General features: G+C 35.4%; 2 protein-coding genes across 4 annotated transcripts; both read left to right on the top strand.

The window, feature by feature from the left end:
- The first annotated feature begins 775 nt into the window (after nt 1-775).
- LOC106878565 (tRNA-uridine aminocarboxypropyltransferase 2) lies at nt 776-9,744 on the top strand. Of its 3 annotated transcripts, XM_089350598.1 has the most exons (7): nt 838-988; nt 2,240-2,348; nt 5,619-5,709; nt 7,150-7,244; nt 7,962-8,151; nt 8,734-8,862; nt 9,265-9,744. In XM_089350598.1, the coding sequence occupies exons 1-7, from the start codon at nt 853-855 to the stop codon at nt 9,409-9,411; spliced, it is 897 nt and encodes a 298-aa protein (XP_089206724.1). In that variant the 5' UTR covers nt 838-852; the 3' UTR covers nt 9,412-9,744. The 3 variants fall into 3 exon arrangements, with proteins under 3 accessions (XP_089206725.1, XP_089206724.1, XP_089206726.1); XM_089350599.1 differs by lacking the exon at nt 2,240-2,348 and having other exon boundaries at nt 776-988; XM_089350600.1 differs by lacking the exon at nt 838-988 and having other exon boundaries at nt 2,240-2,740.
- Nucleotides 9,745-11,177: 1,433 nt separating this feature from the next.
- Nucleotides 11,178-20,413, top strand: LOC106878714 (glutamate-rich WD repeat-containing protein 1). The gene is made up of 6 exons (XM_014928014.3): nt 11,178-11,576; nt 11,967-12,238; nt 14,579-14,789; nt 16,015-16,157; nt 18,234-18,431; nt 20,044-20,413. Exons 1-6 carry the CDS (start codon nt 11,423-11,425, stop codon nt 20,353-20,355), a joined length of 1,290 nt encoding a protein of 429 aa, XP_014783500.1. The 5' UTR covers nt 11,178-11,422; the 3' UTR covers nt 20,356-20,413.
- The last annotated feature ends 1,325 nt before the right edge of the window (nt 20,414-21,738 follow it).

Below are 21,738 nucleotides of genomic sequence, written 5' to 3'. Positions count from 1 at the left end.
ATCTAAAAGTTACTATAAACAGACGAAATCTTAGAAAGCTGGAGGCATTGAGAAAAAAAAAAGACTATCTGTAAATTCTTATGTAATTAGGCGGCATTAATCATTGCCGTTATTTGAGCACGGTAGATAACTCCGGATATGTTGCATGACCACCCTCAGTGAAGTATAAACATCACCGGATTTGCCTAATTTTCTAATGCTCTCTGCATTAAGTATATTCAACTTGATGTTTTTTTTTTTGCGCTGATAGTATTTCTATGTAATTTATTCACTTAGCAAATCCTAGTTTTTTGGAGGGTTTTTTTTCGCTTACTAGTGTATATTTTTGTACATCTATTTAGCGAATTATCCATCACTATTTCGACAGAGTGAACTCCATACTTCCCTGAGGATATCTATAAGATTGGAACATATCCAGAGTTTTCTCCGGTACTTGTCGAAAGAATTCAAATAATATTAGTCAATGTTGTTTTCTCCCTCACTATATACTTATAGTTTATAATGTGCCTGTTTTTTAATCTAAAAGTAAAAGTAACGGGATGTTAAATAAATAAATTCGAGCCAGCCGTCACTTGCGAATGAGTATGGCTTGCCAACATGTATCATGCCTTCGTTGATAGTTTTAGGTGTCTATGGAGGAGCGAGCAGATTTAGACCTCGACTCTCACCTTTTGGTAAATAGGGGGAGAATACCCGTACGCAGCTGTTTTTTTAAGACACATCGCATTGTTCGGTCCAGGAACTGAACCGGTGACATTAGAATTATGACCCGGACATCCTATACACGAGAATACGCGCTGCAAAAACAGGAAATAAATGCCAGCTGAGTTCGAGAGTTAACTCCCTTGAACCATGTATTTGCTAGCTTTGTACAAGAGTTGGTTATGGATGACAACGTTGAAACAGAATCTTTTTTGGACGATCTTTATGATTTTGCAAATGAAGAACCTGTTATTAATACCAAACGCCAGACATGTAGCCGGTGTTGGTTAGTAAACAAGCATTTAAATCACAATACTCATGTTTAAACAATCGGCTCCACGCTTTGATTGTTACTAGTGTTAACAATTCACAATTAATTTTGTAGTCAGTTTCACATTGATTAATATTAAGCGCAGTATCTAATTTTTATTAGTTCTTTCGAACCTCTGTTTATTGTTTTTAGAAATAGCATTTTGACTAGTTATTTGTAAATTCATGCTTGAGACCTAACACTTCATCACATGTCTTTCACGAGAATATTAACAAAACTTGCTCAGCGTGCACTTCAAAAATTATCTATTTCCTGCTCTTTCTTGAGAATATTAACTAAATTCGCTCAACGTGTAGGTCAACAAATTATGTATCCTAAACGAAAGTAGTTATATCTCTGTCGACAAACGACATTATCATGTTATTTCCTTTGTCGCTCTAACTCTTAGAAAGTTTATATAAGCATACTACTTTTATGTCTCTTAAATTAATAAGAGGGAAAATTTAATATAAAGCTCATTTGCCTAATTCTTATTGTTAATCAACGTGATTAAATTGTTATTATCGTAAATTGTTTGCTTCTTTGAATTACTGCACACCGATTAGTTTTATCCTTCATTGGACTTCCTTATAAAGATCGTTCGTCGCTATAGTAATGAGTTAAATAGTATAAAGTTATATTATATATATATATATATATATGGCTACATAATATAGATATTATTTTGTTTGTATTCAAAAATTACTTGCGTTTCATCACTTCCATCTGATTAAGCCGTTGTACACGTCAAGATAAACGGAAGTGAAACGATTCTAGACGAGATTAAAATACACACGATATTCAAATCAGTGCGAATTTCTATTGGAAAAACTATTGCTAATAACTTGTATCACAAACATTTATCATTTTGTTTTAATGCTATAAAGAAATATCAGTTGAGAAGTTAGGAATAATAACTTTAAAATAGTGATTATATATATATATAAACCCATAAAACGTTACTCTTTACTCTGTTACTTGTTTCAGTCATTTGACTGTGGCCATGCTGGAGCACCGCCTTTAGTCGAGCAAATCGACCCCAGGACTTATTCTTTGTAAGCCTAGTACTTATTCTATCGGTCTCTTTTGCCGAACCGCTAAGTTACGGGGACGTAAACACACCAGCATCGGTTGTCAAGCGATGTTGGGGGGGGGAGACAAACATACACACACACACACACACACACATATATATATATATACATGTATATGACGGGTTTCTTTCAGTTTCCGTCTACCAAATCCACTCACAAGGCTTTGGTCGGTCTGAGGCTATAGTAGAAGACACTTGCCCAAGATGCCATGCAGTGGGACTGAACCTGGAACCATGTGGTTGGTAAGCAAGCTTCTTACCACACAGTCACTCCTACGCCTATTTGGATACAATTAATTACAAAGTACAGATTAAATCATACCTCTTTATTTGATATTCTGTTGTAAAATGCAGGTTAAAAGCTGAATAGTAGAATGAAGAGGACATTTTAAATTTTACAGTGCATACTGTTGGATCAAACATTTGTTAATGATCAGATTTTTGTTGAGAATAATTACTGACAACTGAAGCAAAAAAGATGATAGCCTGATATAACACCATCAACTGGCTACTTTTGAGTACCTTTTGTGAAATTCACTCACTTGTCAGCCCTCAGTTTGAGTGTCAAAAAGACTACTCTCAGTGTTGCCATTTATTTTAAGAGGTTACTGGGAGAAATTTTGCATGGCCCAAATGTATGTACCAGGGTAACACCTTTAAATGCTATCTAATCATATACCTTGTTCTCTTTCACTTGTAATTGGTCTCCTCCCCAACAACAATGAATTTTGTGAGGCTCACCTCAAAATACTGATTTCCAACTTGGCTAAGGACAAATGCAGATGATTTTGCTGTTAAAAGTTTAACAAAATCTATGAAAAAAAAAAGTTTGAAAATCATCCTTTGGACAATTTCCCATCCTCCACACCAATATCTGTAAACTATAGTCCAATCATAGACCAACCACACAATCCTAGTAACATCAAAACCATACTACATTTCTTGTCCCCTATCTCTAATCTGTATTTTCTTTCCACTTAATACTATATTGTAATATCATTATCATCATACCATTTCGAGCATGGCTATTGATCGTTACCAACGTCACCTCCCTGGCACGTGAAGAGACATTTGAGCGAGATCATTGCCAGTGCCGCTGGACTGGCTCCTGTGCAGGTGGCACGTAAAATACACCATTTTGAGCATGGCCGTCGCCAGTACCACTTGACTGGCACGTAAAAGCACCCACAAGACTCTCTGAGTGGTTGGCATTAGGAAAGGCATCCAGCTGTAGAAACTCTGCCAAATCAGATTGGAGCCTGGTGTCGCCTCCTGGTCCACCAGTCCTCAGTCAAATCATCCAACCCATGCTAGCATGGAAAGCAAACATTAAATGACGATGATGATGTTAAAATGAAGATGATGATCATCATCATCATCTTCATTTTAACATCTATTTTTCCAAGCTTACATGGTTTGGATGGAATTCATTAAGATAGATTTTCTACAACCATATGCCCTTCCTGTTGCCAACTCTTGCCTCTCCAAGCAAAGTAATATTCCCCCATGGCAAAACCTGTTTCTATAGAAGATTGGAAATGAAACATACTGCTTGTATGAGAGTAATTTTTGATTTCAACCATTGTGATGTCAAGACTAGGAAAGACACACATACCTTCCGTCCCCATCCCATATATATATATATATATATATATATATATATATATATATATATATATATATATATATATATACACACACACACACATAATATGTGTATGTATGTAATCAATAGCTTTCTTTCACCTTTTGTCTACTGACAAGGCTTTGGTTGGCTTAAAGCTATTGTAGAAGGCACTTACCCAATGTCCTGCACAGTGGGACTGAACCTGAAACTACATGGTTGGGAAGCAAACTTCTTAACTACACAACCATGCCTGTACTTTTTAAAGGATACTTATCATCTCCAATAACCACAAGGGAGCTTCTATATAATCACTAGACTTGCTAGAAATAACAGTCAAATAGCTCATCTCACATTTGTCTTAAAAAGGAAGTATGACTGAATAAGGAACAGAATAGTTATAACAAGAATGGCTTATAGAACAGTTATTTAATGTCTTATAGAATAGTTATAACAACAATGCATACAAGTTAAGCTCTCTCTCTCTCTCTCTCTCTCTGTTGCTTCTAGCACAGAAGCTGAAGCTTTAGCCATCCTGAATTGTCTGACCCTCACCTACTGATATCCCTGACCAACTCTTGAAGCATTCTTGACATCTACCATCGCTGTTTCTTCTTCCATTGTATCTGATTAGTATCCAATCAAAGCAGCTTTCTCATATCATCTGCCTTCTAAATAACCCTTGTCCCCTAAAACTTTCATGTCAGATAACTTTGGTTTAACATGTCCTTCTTTCCTGGCTATGCATCATTTACATGTAACATAGACTCCACACACCAAATTCAGACATCTCCTTGAATAGAAACCTTGAAAGCATCTTCCTATGAAGATAGGTCAGTCTTTCAACATTTAAAAAAAAATATAAATCCTTATTTCGAGAAAACATCACATTACACCAAATATGACATCAATTGGAACAGAAATTGAAGAAATTGAAAAGTGGCAGTCAACCAGAAAAGATCCTACTTTGCTCCTCAAAGCTGGTTGGATTCTTATCACATTCACTCAGGCATTCCCAACTCATTTGTCTCTCTTTCTCTCATCACCCTTGTTGTATCCAACCACCCAAGCCTTACACTAACCACTTTGCTCAGTTCTTCCTTCCCAGAACATTGGCCCTTTTGAATTCCATTCTTGCTTGTGTCTTTCCAGTAAATGGTGATGATGATATTGATGACAGATGAGAATGGTACAACTCTGTTGAACAAAGATTCATCAAGCAAATTTTCATCAAATGGCTTTTTATCTAAACAACTTTTTATTAAAGTTGTTGTTTATAAAATGATAACATTTTATTGAACAAATTTTCATCAACTGACTTTATTGCACCAATCTCTTACCAAAATGACTTTTTATCCAGCCTTGAAACAACTTTCTATAAAATATTTTTGTAAATATATTATTTTGTTGAATAATTCATCAATGGAACAATTTGAATATAGAATAATTTTTATTATAAAATATGTGCTATAGATTGTAGATATCTTTTTTAAATATATTATTTTGTAAAATAGAGTTTTATGTATAGAATACTTTGTTGATAATAATCAGTTATTTTCAACCAATTAAAAGTAGATCATTAACTGACCGAAAATACTTAAAAAAGAAAAAAATGATTTCAAATTTTGGCTCAAGGCCAGCAATTTCTAGTGGGAGGGTAAGTTGATTTCATTGACCCTAGTAATCAGCTGATATTTATTTTATTGACTCCAAAAGGATGAAAAGCAAAGTCGACCTCTGGGATTTGAACTCAGAGTGTGAAGAGCCAAAAGATATGCCACTAAGCACTGATATTGTGCAATTTTTGTTAGTAAAATCTATGTATCCATACATAGCATTTAAATTTTTTTTGTTAGTGATTCATCCAGAATTGTTTGTATATTCTTTAGCCGTCCTGTGACAGTCTGCTGGTGCCCGTATCTCCCACGAGAACCAATTCAACTTTCTACCACAGTTTATATTCTTCAACATCCATTTGAGGTATACAAACTTTTGACATATATTTGATTTTTTCCAAATATTTTCTCACTAAAAATATATAATCCCAAAATTAACTCTTCTTGAAAGCAAATGTATGGAATTACACTATTCTTGTAAAATAAAACACAGTGTGTCTCATATAGTATCAGGATTAGGAAGTTATACTAATGGCATAAAAAGTCCTGCTACTCCTTTCAAATACATTGTAATTTAGTTTCAGGAATCAATAAACTTTTCTACATAGAAATAAACAAATACATTGGTGATATCTAAGAGATGCTGGCATGGTTGTGTGATCAAAAATTTTGCTTCCCAATCACATGGTTTCAGGTTCAGTTCTACTGTGTGGTACCTTGGGCAAGTGTCTTCTACTAAAATCATTGGGCCAACCAAAGCCTTGTGAGTGGATGATAGACGGTACAGTCAGCTCTTGTCATTGTATTGTCATTGTTAAGCATGCCTGGTGAATATGTCATTCACTTTGTTACCACATGGTCTTATTGTGTGGCATCTTTATCTTACCTGCACTAGCATGGTTTACTGAATGAATGGACAAACAAACTATGGCAGAGTTTTATCATCATCATTATCATTTAATGTCTTTTTTCCATGCTAGCAAGAATTGGACAGTTTGACAGGAGCTGGCAAACTGGAGGGTTGCACCAGATTCCAGTCATCAGTTTTGGCATGGTTTCTACAGCTGGATGCCCTTCTTAATGTCAACCACTTTACATAGTGTACTGGATGCTTTTTACATGGGTCTAGCACAGGTCCATTTTTACATAGCGCTGGCACAGATGCTCTTTATGTGATGCCAACATAGGTACTCTTTTCATTTCTCTGGTATGAGTGGCCTTTTTGTGGCACTAAGTTAAGAAAACTTTAAAATAAAGAACTATAAAACTGTTAAAAAAGCAGTTTATTGTGCTTGAGTTTAAAGTTTTCTTCTTCCTTTCGGAGTATAGGCCACTTATAATTGAATTCCATGTCACATAATTTTTCGCTTCTGTACTTATACTCTGCCATGAATGTCCCCCTTTCTCTAGTTCCTTTTGTGTTGATCTACGCCACGAGTTCTTAGGCTTACCCATCTTTCTATATCCATCCGGATTCCACTGTAAAGCACTTTTCGCTACATTTGGTGTGTCCTTTCTAATTGTGCTACCAATCCACTTCCACTTTTTCTTAAATATTTGCTCCTTAATCGAAACTTGATTCGTTCTTTGCCATAGCTCCATATTGCTTATGTGTTCAGGCCATAAGTTTTCTTAACTTGAAAAAGTATTGATGGGAAATATTTTGTATTGAACTTGATTTAAATATTTTGTTCTCACATGACTTCTAATTACTCCTTCAAAATTGTTTCCTAATCTACATAATGATCAGATTTCTCTGGAGTGAATGTAATTATTTTAAGTCATTTATTTTAAAATTTTGTAGGATAACCAATGTCTGCGTACTGTTCCTATGTTGTATCACAGCCTTCCACCTGGAAAATGCCATATTATTCGTGGTAAAAGGTTCTCGCCTGAAAAGTAAGTAATATATTTTTTCCAATAGTACTTATAGCGATAATCATTGTTTGGAGACAAAGTCATGAGTTCAAAGCCTACTACAGCTGTTATAATTTTGTACAAGGCACACTGCTCTGCTTGTTTTGAGTTTTCACTCTTACTTCTCAGGTGAGTGGTTAATAGTAAAAAGAACATCTAGCTGTATAAATTTTTAGAAATCATTCCAGCTGTGCTTGAGTGGTAAATGTGTGTAAAAAGCAATGAAAGTTACAAGCAAAAACAGCTGAATTCTTACCTTGGGAAATTTGTTAGAAGTCACTTAAAGAAGAAAGAGCAAAGAAATTACTAAAGTCTGTGGTAGATATGAGTAGCTGTAAGCTGTGAGAAAAATTGTGTACAGTATACCAGTAATATTGGTTTCAAATTTCTGCACAAGGCCTGCAATTTCGAAGGACAGGGCAAGTCACTTAGACCAACCCCAGTACTCAGCTGAAACTTATTTTATCAACATCCGAAAGGACGCAAGGCAAAGTTGACCTTGTTGAAATTTGGACTCTGAACATAAAGAGGGATGAAGTGCTGCTAAACATTTTGCCCAGCATGTTAACGATTCTGCCAGTTTGCCACCTTATATACAGGTAATATTTCACAGACAAATATAATTTATTTTGATTTATTGCTATTCTGCATTTCTAATACTATTTTTAAAATTTTTATTATTTTGATATTATTGCTTAGATACCCAGAATTGGCAGCTTTAATGAAGGATCCTAATACTATACTACTCTACCCTGGATCTGATGCTATTGATATAATGGATCTTCCGAGCTGTCAAGGAACAGGATATAATCTAGTGCTGCTGGATGGTACCTGGTCACAGGCACGTGGCCTTTTTCATCAGAATCTTATGATGAAGTGGCCACAAAAGGTTAGCAAAAATTTCTTTTTACTGTGCTCAAGTGTTTAATGATTAGTTTTCAATGGAAATATAATAAGTATCAGCATTCACAAGTTAAAAGGAAAGAAATATGATTTTGAATCTAGAGAACTTTTATCAGTGCCATCAAAAAACATTTTACTTCTTTTTATTTTAATAACATAACTAATTAAATCACTTAATTATTATTATACATAGTAATAATTAAGTTACTCGAATTTAATATATAGTGACATTTATTCTTTATTAATAATTTAAAATTTTAAATAACTGTTTTTGTATTTCTCCAAGGAGTTATCTAAAGATATTTTAAGGTGGACTGTTTTCATATCAGCATTAATCTTATATATACGTTTTTATCTTATTTTTGTATCTTGAAAATAAAGCTTCTCAATTAACTCATTTACTTTCATAATAAATTAATCTTTTAAGAATATAGTTAGTTGTTCCCTCCATTACTCTTCAGCACTGCTGTGACTATGCTGGGAGCAACCTGATTTCATTTTCATTAAAGTCCAAGTTTGTTACATTGTTCTAATGAGAAAACCCTGTTTTACTTCTTGTCACTTCTAGGTTCAGATTAAAAGTGGTATGATTAGCAAATATGTCATTCGAACTCAACCAACTGATGTGTGTCTATCAACTCTAGAGTCTGCTGCTGTTGCATTATCTTACCTTGAAAAGAAACCATATCTTGTTGAAGTAAGACAACTCTTCTTGTCCTTTCTAATTATTTCATCTTATTACGCCTTCCATGCGACAACTTGAAGTGACCTCTAGATATTCACTTTATTATTTGTTCTCTATCTCTTGTTAGCTGCTTTGAATGAAGTTTTGAAACTCCACTAATGTTCAATAGACAATGATCAATAACTAACCAACTTGTGGAGCAACATTAAACAAGTTTTTTAACCTTTTTACTCAGTACAATTTTGTTTTTAGCATTTTATCCATTTTGTTTCTTATTTGATTCCTTCTGTAAAAGATGTTATCCAAAACATTGTAACTATTACATCATTCTTGTCGCATAAAATTTATTAGAATATCATTGCAAAAAGAATTCTTCACTTGAATTAAATTAATGTTTTTGTGTTTTTTTAACAGACTCTTACAAAACCTTTGGAAGCTTTATGCCAGTTCCAGTTGAATCATGGTGCTCAGAAACATCAGAGTAAAGAATATCTGATTAAAAACGGACTTTATAGAAAAAAAATTAAATCTTCTTGGTTGAAAAAACTTAATGTCAGCTGAGAATTGCCTTAGTTGTTTTCAGTTCTCAAAGTTCCTGTCTTGATAATTTGGGTTTCAATATATTTATTTTCAAAGTGAACATCTTTCAAATAAGAAAGAAACCAATTTTATTTTTGAGAATATAGTTTATTTTTATCAGTTTATTTAAGTACTATTATAAGTTTTGTTTTTGAATTGTTGCTGAAGTTCTCTATAAATTCTTTTGTTTGTTATCTGTAAAGTCAGAATTTTATGAAAAAACTTGGAACATTTATACATTACAGCATCAATTCTGTGTGAAGATTTCATGGTTCTAATTGTTGATAAATAAATAATTTAAAAACGAAGGGAAAATGCTTGAAATCCTGTCTTTATTTTTGTGATTTATTAAGAAACTTCATCATTCCACGGTGGTGCACCAGCATGACCGCAGCCACTTGACTGAAACACATACAAAAAAAAAAAAAATTCCTTTCAATACCATGTAATAGTTAAGAGTTTTTACAAGTCATCCAATTTTACACACATACATGTTCAACATCAGCAGCACTCAGATCTACACTCATCACCATTATATGGTAGAGCAACATCTTCAACTTCTAATAAAAAAGATGCTTTGTAGTCTTATCCTGTCTGAAATAGTAACCAAATGTCCTTCAAATCGTACTCCCCCCCCCCCCCCCGCACACTTCCATCTTAAAAAAGAAAAGTCACATTTGATAATACAATCCTTTATACACAGTATTTGGAATGTTTTAGATCATAGATTTGCTCAATCTTGTCACACTTGATAGCATATATTGACTCAAACCTCTTCAATCATTATTCTGTCAACATAGTTATTCTTTCCACAATTTCTTTTACAAATTAACAACTTAATAGCTGTTAATTTATCTCCCTTATTTCTTCAAAACAAATGCTACAATTTTCTTCCTTTACTCACACAACTTCAATATATACCAGTCATGCACATCCTCTATGAACATGAGAAATTGACATTTAAACTCAACAAAATTAAAAAATAATCGTATACATCCCATAAAACATCCATAACAAACGTCCTTATTAACTAAAACTGTCATCATAATCCCAACAGACTTCTGGACTTACAATTTCTAATATCTTGACAATACAGACAAGGACGGAAAGTAAAGCTGACTTTTTCACCCTTCTCTTCCCCTATTTCTCATTTAGACATTATGGAAGCATTAAACTTTGTTGCTGATTGTGGTTTGCAGGTCTATCTGTGAATTCTGGCAAGTCCTAGATTCTGTGTTGATTGATAAAAGAGAAATGAATGTGGGATTTCAACTCTGAAGGTTGAAAAAACTGCAGTTTTTCTGATGCTTTCCCAACCGCATAGTTCCAGGTTCAGTCCCATTGTGTGACACCTTAGGCAAGTGTCTTCTACAAAGCCCCTGGGCCGACCGAAGCCTTGTGAGTGGATTAAGTAGACGGAAACTGAAAGAAGACGTCGTGTGTGTGTGTATTCTCGCCACAGCTTGACAACCGATGTTGGTTTGTTTACGTCCCCGAAACCAGCGGTTCGGCGAAAGTGACTGATAGAATAATTATCAAGCACCCATTCCTCTGTCCTTATTGCCTCTGTGGAGTGCTTTATTGCTTCCTCCTCCGTTGTGAAGCGCACCTCCACAGTGGCGTATCTCCTCCCTATACTGATTACATGATCGTATAGCGTGTTTATGTGTTTAAAGTTTGAGAACTGTATGCATCTGAGGGGGAGAAGGTTTGAGTTTCTATTTAATGTTGTCTTCCGTGCGCGCAACGACCGGAAGTTGTGGCGGACTAGTATCGAAAGATCGCCCTGCCTTGTCTATCGAGGATGACATTATTTAGTAGGTTATCATTTTTCAAGATGACCAAATATCATTCAATGGATATTTAGCAAAATCAGCTCAACTTCTCCATCGTAATAGGTATAAGATCTCTACCACAGCAAGGCCGGTAATTCTTGCGAAAAGATAATTTTGTGGACATGCGCATTGTGTAATATTGAGACACATGGAGTAAGATGGCTGAAATGGAGCAAGCTGTTGAAAACAGAGAGAACAGTGATTCCGAAATGGATGATATGGAGACAGAAGATAATAATGTCGAAGATAAGGAAGAGGAAGAATTAGAATTTGATGACACTGCTTACGTCATGTATCATCAAGCAAACTTAGGTATATTATTTATTTGATTTTAGCGATTTGCTTTTTTTAATAAATGTTTTTAACGCTTGCAAAACAACATTTTATGTAATTATTAATTGATCGTATATAATTTAAAATCTGTCGCCTTTATATGTCCCTAAATCGAAAGCTTTAAGCACATGTAAGTGCCAGATATCGAAGATCGTCCTGAATTTGAACTTAGATACAAGCTTATAATCCTGGCGTTTCACTAACTTCAGCCACCAGTTAACTTTCGTTTAATACATTTATAGTGCAGATCTAGTTAGATTTTGTCTGTCACATCTGTTCTTAAAACTTCAACTATGTTCTTTATCGAATATTACTTTCCGTGTTTACTGAAAGTCTATCACCGTTCGTTGCCTTTTTGTTTTTGTTTAGGCTCACCGTGTCTCAGTTTTGATGTCTTGTTGGATGATCTTGGTGACGATAGAGAAGAATTTCCTCTTACACTAAGTCTTGTGGCTGGAAGTCAGTCCCCAAAGGACCATAACGACATTATTACTGTGATGAAAATGAGCAATTTACAGCGTATTAAGCATAAAACAGCCGATGATAGTGATTCGGATTCTTCAGAGAGCGAAGATGAAGATGATAAACCTGATCTAGAAACTACCACTCTCAATCATCCGGGATGTGTTAATCGAATTAGGGTAAGTATGATCTCTTATATTTTAATTTTATGGTGGAGATGGAGTATATGTAATCTGGGTATACCCCCCCCCCCCTTTTAAATTTTGTTTTTTTACGGAATCCCACGTTTTAGGCTATGGAGATTCCGATTCTGAAAAAATTTTTTCAAAAATCTCAATTTCAAAATTTCGACCCCCCCCCCCGGTTTTATATAGATCCACAGGGTAAACCTAACCCTAACTCAAACCCTAACCCTAACACTAGTTTTGTGAGATTTGGGTGTTATTTCTAGCATGTAAATAGCCTGCTTGGTGGGGGGGGGGGATTGAAATTTTTCAAAAATTTTTTTTTCAGAATCGGAATCTCCATAGCCTAAAACGTGGGATTCCGTAAAAAAAAAATTAATAAATAAGGGGGGGAAAGGTTCAGATTACATATAGTCCATCTCTACCAATTTTATAAATGATGTCTGGGGGGTTAACAAAAATGTTATATAGAAATAATACATTTCTAAATCTCTCAGAGAGATTTATACAGTAGCAGCACAATAAAGTGATGATATGTTGTCAACTCAATGTGACAGTCCCATGAAAGGAAAGAATGCTACTGCTATTTAGCCCTAGGAAACACCGTTTCCTGTTGGCCAACATGGGACTGTCACATTAGGTTGACAACATACCTTCACTTTAAAAATGTTATATGTTTAATATATTAATGGAAGATGTCTCTTTCTAGTCTAAGAGAGTCTTACATTTTCTGTTTTAAGTATACTATTGCAGCTGAAAGTACTCTTGTAGTCTGATGTTATGTGTAGGGGATACAACAGATTCATAGGAGTGGAGGTGAAAAAAAGGACTAAAACTAACACCTAGAAGAGGGCCTGTTTACACTTTCTGTCTGTTGTTAGGGAAAACAAATAGGATTGAAGACAAGTTTAATATAACTGTTTCATCTGCTGGAGATGCAAGTGTGATATCTTTTGTGACTGGATGCCCTTCCTAACACCAATCACTTTATAAAGTTTACTGGGTGGTTTTCTTTTTGCGACTCCCAGCATTAGTGAAGCTCTCTCAAGTGAATGGGATTGTAGTAGAGGTGTAAGTGGTTTTATGCTAGGTGTCTTGCTATAGAAAAGATACATGGCCACTCTGCATCATATAGGATAGGGTGAAAGTAGCTGGAAAGATAAAAATGTTAGTGACAAGGTGTCAGAGCATACTCTCAAGATGAGTATAAGAGAGGATATGAGCTGAGAATTTGGATGAATAAGTTCACAGGAGTGTGAGATGAGATTGATAAGTGGTTAGAGATGGGGGTAGATGTTCACATAATGAATGATATGTGGTCAGTGGTAAATATCAGTATTGGGTAGATGGTAAAAGAAATAGTAAGGAGTGTGTGATAAGCACAGAAATGGTGGAGAGCAGCAGTATAATAAACTTGTAGATAGATCAGAAAATGGAGATGATGTGCAAGGTAGAGAGAGAGACGTACAGGAACAGTGATGGAAATCAGAGATATGCAGTAGTGACTGGAGATACAAAAGGGTGTTAAAGATGAGATATGGCGGTCCTAAGATGTAACTCAGAGGAGAAGAGATACCTGGTGACACAGGAAAAATTAATTAGTAGAAAATTAAGTGGGAGGGGATGGTATTAAAAGAATTAGTTGCAGAGAGGTGAGGTAATTACTAACATAAAGGAGAAATATTTTCAGATTCTGTTGTTATATGATTACAGCAGCTGAATAGTATTATTAGGAGAGTGATGGAGGACTGGGTGTTAGAAAGATGAGAAGTGGGGAAAGCATAACAGAAACAGATTGGGTGCAGAGGAAGGGCCCAACAAATGTATAAACATAAGCCTAATGCTTCAGGATGTCATTTTTACTGTGACAGACAGGCCTTATCAAACACATTGAAATGCCAATTGTGTTGGTCTTTTATCATCTTCACCATACAATCAACCTTCATTTTACTTTGTAATATGTCTTTCTGGGTCATTGTCAATCATCATCAAGGTGATCTGCAAAATGGTCTCATAGAATTGATCTTCCTGAGTGCATCTGAGATATTATGTTGGTTTGAATATGTAATGTGAACAATTGACATAACTAGGTGATAGTGCCTTGAATTGCTAGTGTAAAAAAACTCCATATTGGAGGCAGGTTACAGAATTGTTGAGATATACTAGGGATTAGAGACGAGCTTATATGATGAAAATTTGCAAAGATGCATTACCGACCTATCCATTTCATTTTAGCATGTTTAAATGATTATGACAATGATGATGATGATGTTGATTCGGTCAGTATATAAACTTTCTATGTAGTTATATAATGGAGTATTTGTTTCCTTTCAGGCAACAGAGATAAACAACAAGAAGTATGCTGCCACTTGGTCAATGAATGGAAAAGTATATATATGGGATTTATCTAAACCATATGAAGCCATCAATGATACAGAGAAATTGAGCTACTATATCAGGAATTGTTTATCTCCAGATCCAATTTTCAATTTTTCTGGTCACCATGTAGAAGGATATGCTTTAGATTGGTCTAGAATCACTCCCGGTAAATTCTTAGTTATTATCTTTTAAAATGCTGCCACTACACCAGTTAGTGCTTGTGCACCTGTTAGAATTTAAACAGAAAAGTTGTTTTAACTTAGAGCCCTTTATACATCTAATTTTTATATGAAATAGAATTATCATTATTGCTATAAGATTATAAAGTATGCATCTATCTCAAACAAATATATGAATACCTATCTAAGTTTCATCTTCCTGGGCTCACCTTCAAGACAGACTAGATAGAACTGATAATATGATCAAGTAAAAGCGTTCAAATATAAGTAAGAAATTCAGAGATAGACAATGCTGAATTATGTTCATGATAGGAAATTGTGCCCACCTTCATAAAAGTATATTTTATTGGTTTATGTATTTAGTTACCAGTCTTTTATCTTTTACTTGTTTCAGTTATTAGATTGTGGCCATGCTTGGGCACCACCTTGAAGAATTTTTAGTCAAATTAATCAAACTCTAGTACTTATTCTTTGTTAAGTCGGGTTCTATTGGTCACTTTTGCTGAGCTGCTAAGTTACAGGAACATTAACACACCAACACTGGTTGTCGAGTGGTGGAGGGTGGGGAAACAAATGCAGGTACAAAAATATATGTATAAATGATGGGCTTCTTTCAGTTTCTGTCTCCAAATCCACTTACAAGGCTTTGGTTGGCCTGAGGCTATAGTAGAAGACACTCAACCAGAGCCTGGTGTAGCCATCTGGTTTCACCAGTCCTCAGTCAAATCGTCCAACCCGTGCTAGCATGGAAAGCGGACGTTAAACGACAATGATGATGATATACATACACAGTTCCTATCTACCAAATCCAGTCACAAGGCTTTGGTTTGCCCAGGGCTATAGAAAACACTTGCCCAAGGTGCTATGCAGTAGAACTGAACCTGGAACCATATGACTGGGAAGCAAGCTTCTTACCACATAGATGTGCCTACACTTGTTATTTATAACTTCCCACATGCAATTTTAGTGTATAAAAACATCCATATTAATGCTTAATATTAAAATATAGTTGATTCAAGTAAAGGGAGAAATATACTTTCTGCTCCTGTCTTTAATGATCAGATCTACAATTAGAATTTATGTAGCAGCTATTATTGGTAGAGTAAGTTGTAGTTTGTCCGTCTTATATTAGTAATTAGTTTCATAATTTTCAGTTTTGTACCTTAAGACATAAACCACATTAATTACATTTATATGTTTGTTCATTTTCAGGCCAGTTAGCATCAGGTGATTGCAACAAAAATATTTACCTTTGGAAGCTAAAATCTGATTCTAGTTGGTGTGTTGAACCAAATCCCTACAGCAGCCACTCAGACTCTGTAGAAGACATCCAGTGGTCACCCACAGAAGCCAATGTGAGTTTCTTGATGAAAATATATACTCAGTAGAATTCTATAGTCTCTTCATTGGATAGAAATGATCATTATTGATTTAAAGGTTGTGTCACTGGAAGAGAAAAATTTAAATGATTGAATGTGTATTTGTGTTCAGTATAACAACTGAGTGATTGAAGATTTGGATTCCTAAACGATGTCTGTTAGAACTTCACTTTTGCTAATAATTTTAGGACGCAAGCATGAATGTGTGGTTAAGTATTCTTCACAGTCATGTGATGCCAGACTTGCTCCCTCCATATCACATCTTGGCCAACTGTATTCTACCATATCCTCAGTTTAATAGAACTCTTGTGTGCTTGAAGATATATATATGTATGTGTGTGTGTATGTATGTCACACGTATGTACATGTGTGACTGAAAATCAATTAAGGTTGTTAATCATTTCTGCAGTCTATGGAGGAATGGGTAAATTTGACGTATTTGTATGTGTATAATATAAGTTTACATACAAGTTTGTATGTACATGTGTGTGTGCAGGTGTGGCTTGTGTGGTAAGTAGTTTGCTTCTCAACCTGGTTCTGGGTTCAACCCCACTGCATGGCATTATATGTATATGTGTGTTTGTATTTGTAAGGCTGCAACTAGTGGCTTTGCTTATTTGATATCTTCTGTCAGCACATCATCTGCTAGCTTTGTGCTTTCAAATTCCCCTGGAATTATAACTTCCCTTGAGAAACCGTTAAGGGTTGGCATCCCCATCTAATCCTTGCTAGCATGGTAAAATAGACATTAATCAAATCAACAACATACATACACATACCACACACATGCCAGAATGAGGTTCCAGATTCAGTTCTACCACATGACATCTTGGGCAAGTGTCTGTAGCATAGCTTTAGACTACCTGAAGCCTTATCTGTGAAACTGGGTAAGAAAACTGTAGGAGCCTATCGGGTAGTCTGTACCTGTAATTTAAAGATCTGGCCTTGTCATACCACTACCAGATATAATAAGTTGTACACAGTGATGTTCAAATGTAAAACATCCTTAAGATTTATCCAAGTGTCTGTTTTGCTATTTGCTTTGATTAAAATGCTGTAGTTGAAGTATTAAGAACTGTCCCCAGTAAGTGTTGTACATTTAAAGATAATGAATGTATTGTTATCATCATTATTCAATGTCCACTTTTCCATGCTTGCATGGGTCAGATGAAATTTGTTGAAACAGGTTTTCTATGACCAGATGCTGTTCCTGTTACCAACTCTCACCCGTTTCCAAGTCCAGATATATTTTGCATGGAAGACTGGAAACTGACAATATCGCTTATATGAAGGCGGTCCTTGTTCACTACCAACATGTGATGTCAAGATGCATCATCTAACGTCTGCTTTCCATGCTGGCATGGGTTAGACGGTTTGACTGAAACTGGTAAGACAGAGGGCTGCACCAAGTTCCAGTCTGATGCCCTTCCTAACGCCACTGGACTGGCTCCTGTGCAGGTGGCACGTAAAAAACACCATTTTGAGTGTGGCCGTTGCCAGTACCGCCTGGCTGGCCCTCGTGCTGTTGGCACATAAAAGCACTCACTATACTCTCGGAGTGGTTGGCATTAGGAAGGACATCCAGCTGTAGAAACTCTGCCAGATCAGATTGGAGACTGGTGCAGCCATCTGGTTCGCCAGTCCTCAATCAAATTGTCCAACTCATGCTAGCATGGAAAGCGGACGTTAAACGGTGATGATGATGATGATATATATATATATATATATATATATATATATATATATACATATATATATATATTCAGTTTCCATCTACCAAATCCACTCACAAGGCTTTGGTTTGCCCAGAATATAAAAAATACTTGCCCAAGGTGCCATGCAGTGGGACTGAACCCCAAACCACATGATTGGGAAGCAAGCTTCTTAACCACACAGCCATCCTACATCTATATTTACCTGGAAATCAACTGAGAAGTAGGTATAGAATAAATAAACACGTAAATAACTTTTGTTGACAAAAATAAACACTGCATGTTTGTCCTCAATACACTGCAATATATTATGTTTTTTTTTTTTTGCATCTTGTTAAAGGTATTTGCTTCATGTTCTGTTGATAAAAGTATCAAAGTTTGGGATGCAAGAACATCACCAGCCAAGGCTTGTATGCTGACATGTTCCGGTGCTCATGAAGCTGATGTTAATGTGATCCACTGGAATCGAAATGATCCTTTCTTAGTGTCTGGAGGGGATGATGGAGTTATAAAGATTTGGGATCTGCGCCAATTTCAAGTAAGTAAAATGGGAATTGAATAGTTCTGAAGAATTGTAAAATAAATATTGTAAATAAGACATATTTTCATATCATGATCATTATATTTATTAAGGGGTTTTTGTTTCTTTTTAGTTTTGTGAAGTAGTATTAATCGTTCAATTCTGGACCTTACTTGATCTATTTTTCACTGAATATTCCTTCATTTATGTTTCCATCTGGCCATAATATATATATATTGTTGCATGTGATTTTTGTTTCAGCTCACTTAAATGTGATGACCACCCCAGGTTTATATGTGAAGTTAGAAGCTTATCAAATTACTGACATAAAACAACTTTCTTCTGCATATTAAAATAATCTCTGATGAGCTAGAGTTACAGACGAGAAAGATTAAACCACTTCCAGTACTTAACTGGTTCTTTATTTCATTTACCCCTGAAAAATGAAAGGTAAAATTGATTGGGTTTGAACTCAAAGCATAACTAAAATTCTGTAGGGCATTTTGGCTGATGTTCTAATGACACTCCTAATCCACTACTGCTACAGTCTAAGTGTTATTTCTACATATTTTTATTTTTGCAATGTTTACATATACATATTTTACATCTTCCAAACTGTTGCAACATGGTATTACACTGTCATCTAGCAATTTCTATTGTGACTCTGCTATGTGACCCATTGATATTTTCAGTAGATTTTTTTAATTAGCAATCAGCACAATTGGCCTACGCCAACTGTCCTAGTATCTTAGAAGTACCATTACATAGGTAACTCTGAGTTAATGACTCAAGAAACCATCTCATCAGATAGTTTTAGTTCTCTTTTACTTGACATTAATTAAGTGGTCTTCCCCAACACAGGATTGTTTATGAAAACGAACCCATTTTTTAAATATTTAATGAGAACACCAAGTCTGCATACATTTAGTTTTTATTTCAACTGTTTAATTCATTTATAATTTCAACCATCTCATATACTCTTTTGACTTTCATCCACTACTACTTATAAAAATACTAATATATCATTCTCTTTACATGAACACAAATTTCTTTTTCTGTCTTCATTATTTACTTAACCTAGGAATTTTATCTCAAATGGAAATAAATACTGGCTTACCATTTCCACCATATATCTAAAAGATATTCAAACCCAGATGGGATTTGTTCTGTTTCAGAGAATAGAAGTAAAATATATAACTAAATCTATAATTTCTAAATTGGTTATTACTTTAATTGATATAAATTCTTTTTATATTGTGTTGTACTCTTTTTATCGAAGGAAGATTATCCAATCATGGATTTTCTGCTCTACATACAATCAAGTAGTGCCAAATTGATCTTGAAGAAGTCTAGTAGTAACAGATGCTATGACGGTGATTAACCCATTAGCATTTAATTCAACTATATCAGGCCAAAATATTCTTCATTTTATGTTCATCCTGGCTAGATCTGGCTTCTCACACCTACCCTGCAATGTCTTGAAATTTTGAAGCTACAAGATAATGCATTGTTTAATTCAAAAGAATGTGAATAAGCATTACATTTGAGAGAATAATCTGAATACTGAAGGGTTAAATGGTTTTATCATAGTTTGTCCTATTAATTTATAAAAAATTTCCTTCTGTTTCAGCATCACAAACCAAGTGCTATATTTAAGCACCATAGCGCACCAATCACATCAGTAGAATGGCATCCCACTGACAACAGCGTGTTTGCAGCATCTGGTGAAGATAACATGATATCTCTGTGGGATATGGCTGTTGAAAGGGACACAGAAGATGAGAGCAGTAGCAAAGATGATGAAAACATCCCAGCACAATTGCTTTTTATACACCAAGGACAAAATGAAATCAAAGAAGTGCACTGGCATCGGCAAATGCCCGGTGTGGTCATTAGTACAGCCCTTGGTGGCTTCAATGTATTCAGAACTATAAGTGTATAAACCTTGAATTGTAATTAAGCTGTTGAAAAATAAGAAAAGAAACCATTCTGAAATAATACTAATGTGCTTTGCCTTTTATTACATTCCCATCTGCTGGTTCTCCATCACACATAACCTGTGCCAGTTATTAAAAGGAACTAGAAAATTTTATTTTATAATTTAGTGACAAATGTCAAATTTTTAACTTTTGTTCAGAAAGTGAATCTCATTGAAATCTTGTTTCAATTGATTTTCTTTTGACTTGCAATTCTTTTTCATTTCATTCAAATTTAGCATGAGCTGCTACTTTATTTGGTCATTTTAACAAGGTTACCATCAGTAATGTTTTTAATTTCAGCCTTGCTTGCTTCCCATATTTAGTTGTAATGAGTTTTGTGACATTGCTGCTTATGTCTTTGAGAAACCATGATTCATGCAACCATGGTACTTCCATCATCCATTTCTGTCTTTTGCTGTGTCAATCCTTCTCTTCAAGCACCTGCAACTGAGATGTGTTTTGATGTACCATGCCAGGAATCTGTTTCCTACTAGCTTTGGTAGGTCCCCAATTTCATGCGTATCTCTGCCAATAACGTGAATGTAGTTAAGTGGTCTTTGCTCACTGTTAGGGCAGGGAAATCTCCAAAGTATAACACTTTATATGGCCTTGTGTTCAGCATAACAGTGAAGCTTATCCTGTATTGATCAACAGTAGTAGAGATTGGTGAAACATGTCCATAAATCTCCTCTTTGTTCTTGTGCTCATACCATAAAATATTTTACTGACACTTGTGCTGGTGGCACATAAAAAAACATTTGAGCGAGGTCGTTGCCAGTGCTGCTGGACTGGCTCCTGTGCAGGTGGCACATAAAAAACACCATTTGAGCGTGGCCATTACCAGTACCGCCTGACTGGCCCTCATGCCGGTGACATGTAAAAGCACCCACTATACTCTCAGAGTGGTTGGCGTTAGGAAGGGCATCCAGCTGTAGAAACTCTGCCAGATCAGATTGGAGCCTGGTGCAGCCATCTGATTCACCAGTCCTCAGTCAAATCGTCCAACCCATGCTAGCATGGAAAGCGGACGTTAAACGATGATGATGATGATTAGAAGCATAGTGTATGTACCATCAAAATAATTTTGAAGCTCCTTTTTCTTTGCCTAGGTTTTGGCTCCATAAAGAATGCTGTGTACAGGTGCCCTGAAGCAAGCCAACCTAAACAAATGCTACTCTCAAACAGAAGTGATCAAAACCTGAATGTCTCTGATTCTTGACGATGATGATGACTACTCATACACCTAATCGACTGCGTGACACATAAGACTTGTTAACATTTTTGACAATGTTGCAGTCAAAGTTGGAGTATTTCTAAATCCAAAGAAGACTAAATACATGGCTATC

The sequence above is a fragment of the Octopus bimaculoides genome, chromosome 4 (genome assembly GCF_046866305.1).
Source record: "Octopus bimaculoides isolate indiv1 chromosome 4, ASM4686630v1, whole genome shotgun sequence".
Lineage (NCBI taxonomy): Eukaryota > Metazoa > Mollusca > Cephalopoda > Octopoda > Octopodidae > Octopus > Octopus bimaculoides.
Note: the sequence above shows the minus strand (reverse complement) of the source record. Positions and strands in the feature narration are given on the sequence as shown.

What these genes read in the sequence shown, in the direction of transcription:
- LOC106878565 (XM_089350598.1), top strand. Translation starts at nt 853, where the DNA reads ATGTATTTGCTAGCTTTGTACAAGAGTTGGTTATGGATGACAACGTTG. An exon ending in CAGACATGTAGCCGGTGTTG is followed by an intron (nt 989 to 2,239) that starts GTTAGTAAACAA and finishes GGTTTCTTTCAG; the next exon opens with TTTCCGTCTACCAAATCCAC. An exon ending in AGAAACCATATCTTGTTGAA is followed by an intron (nt 8,863 to 9,264) that starts GTAAGACAACTC and finishes TTTTTTTAACAG; the next exon opens with ACTCTTACAAAACCTTTGGA.
- LOC106878714 (XM_014928014.3), top strand. Translation starts at nt 11,423, where the DNA reads ATGGCTGAAATGGAGCAAGCTGTTGAAAACAGAGAGAACAGTGATTCC. An exon ending in TTGGTCTAGAATCACTCCCG is followed by an intron (nt 14,790 to 16,014) that starts GTAAATTCTTAG and finishes GTTCATTTTCAG; the next exon opens with GCCAGTTAGCATCAGGTGAT. An exon ending in GGGATCTGCGCCAATTTCAA is followed by an intron (nt 18,432 to 20,043) that starts GTAAGTAAAATG and finishes CTTCTGTTTCAG; the next exon opens with CATCACAAACCAAGTGCTAT.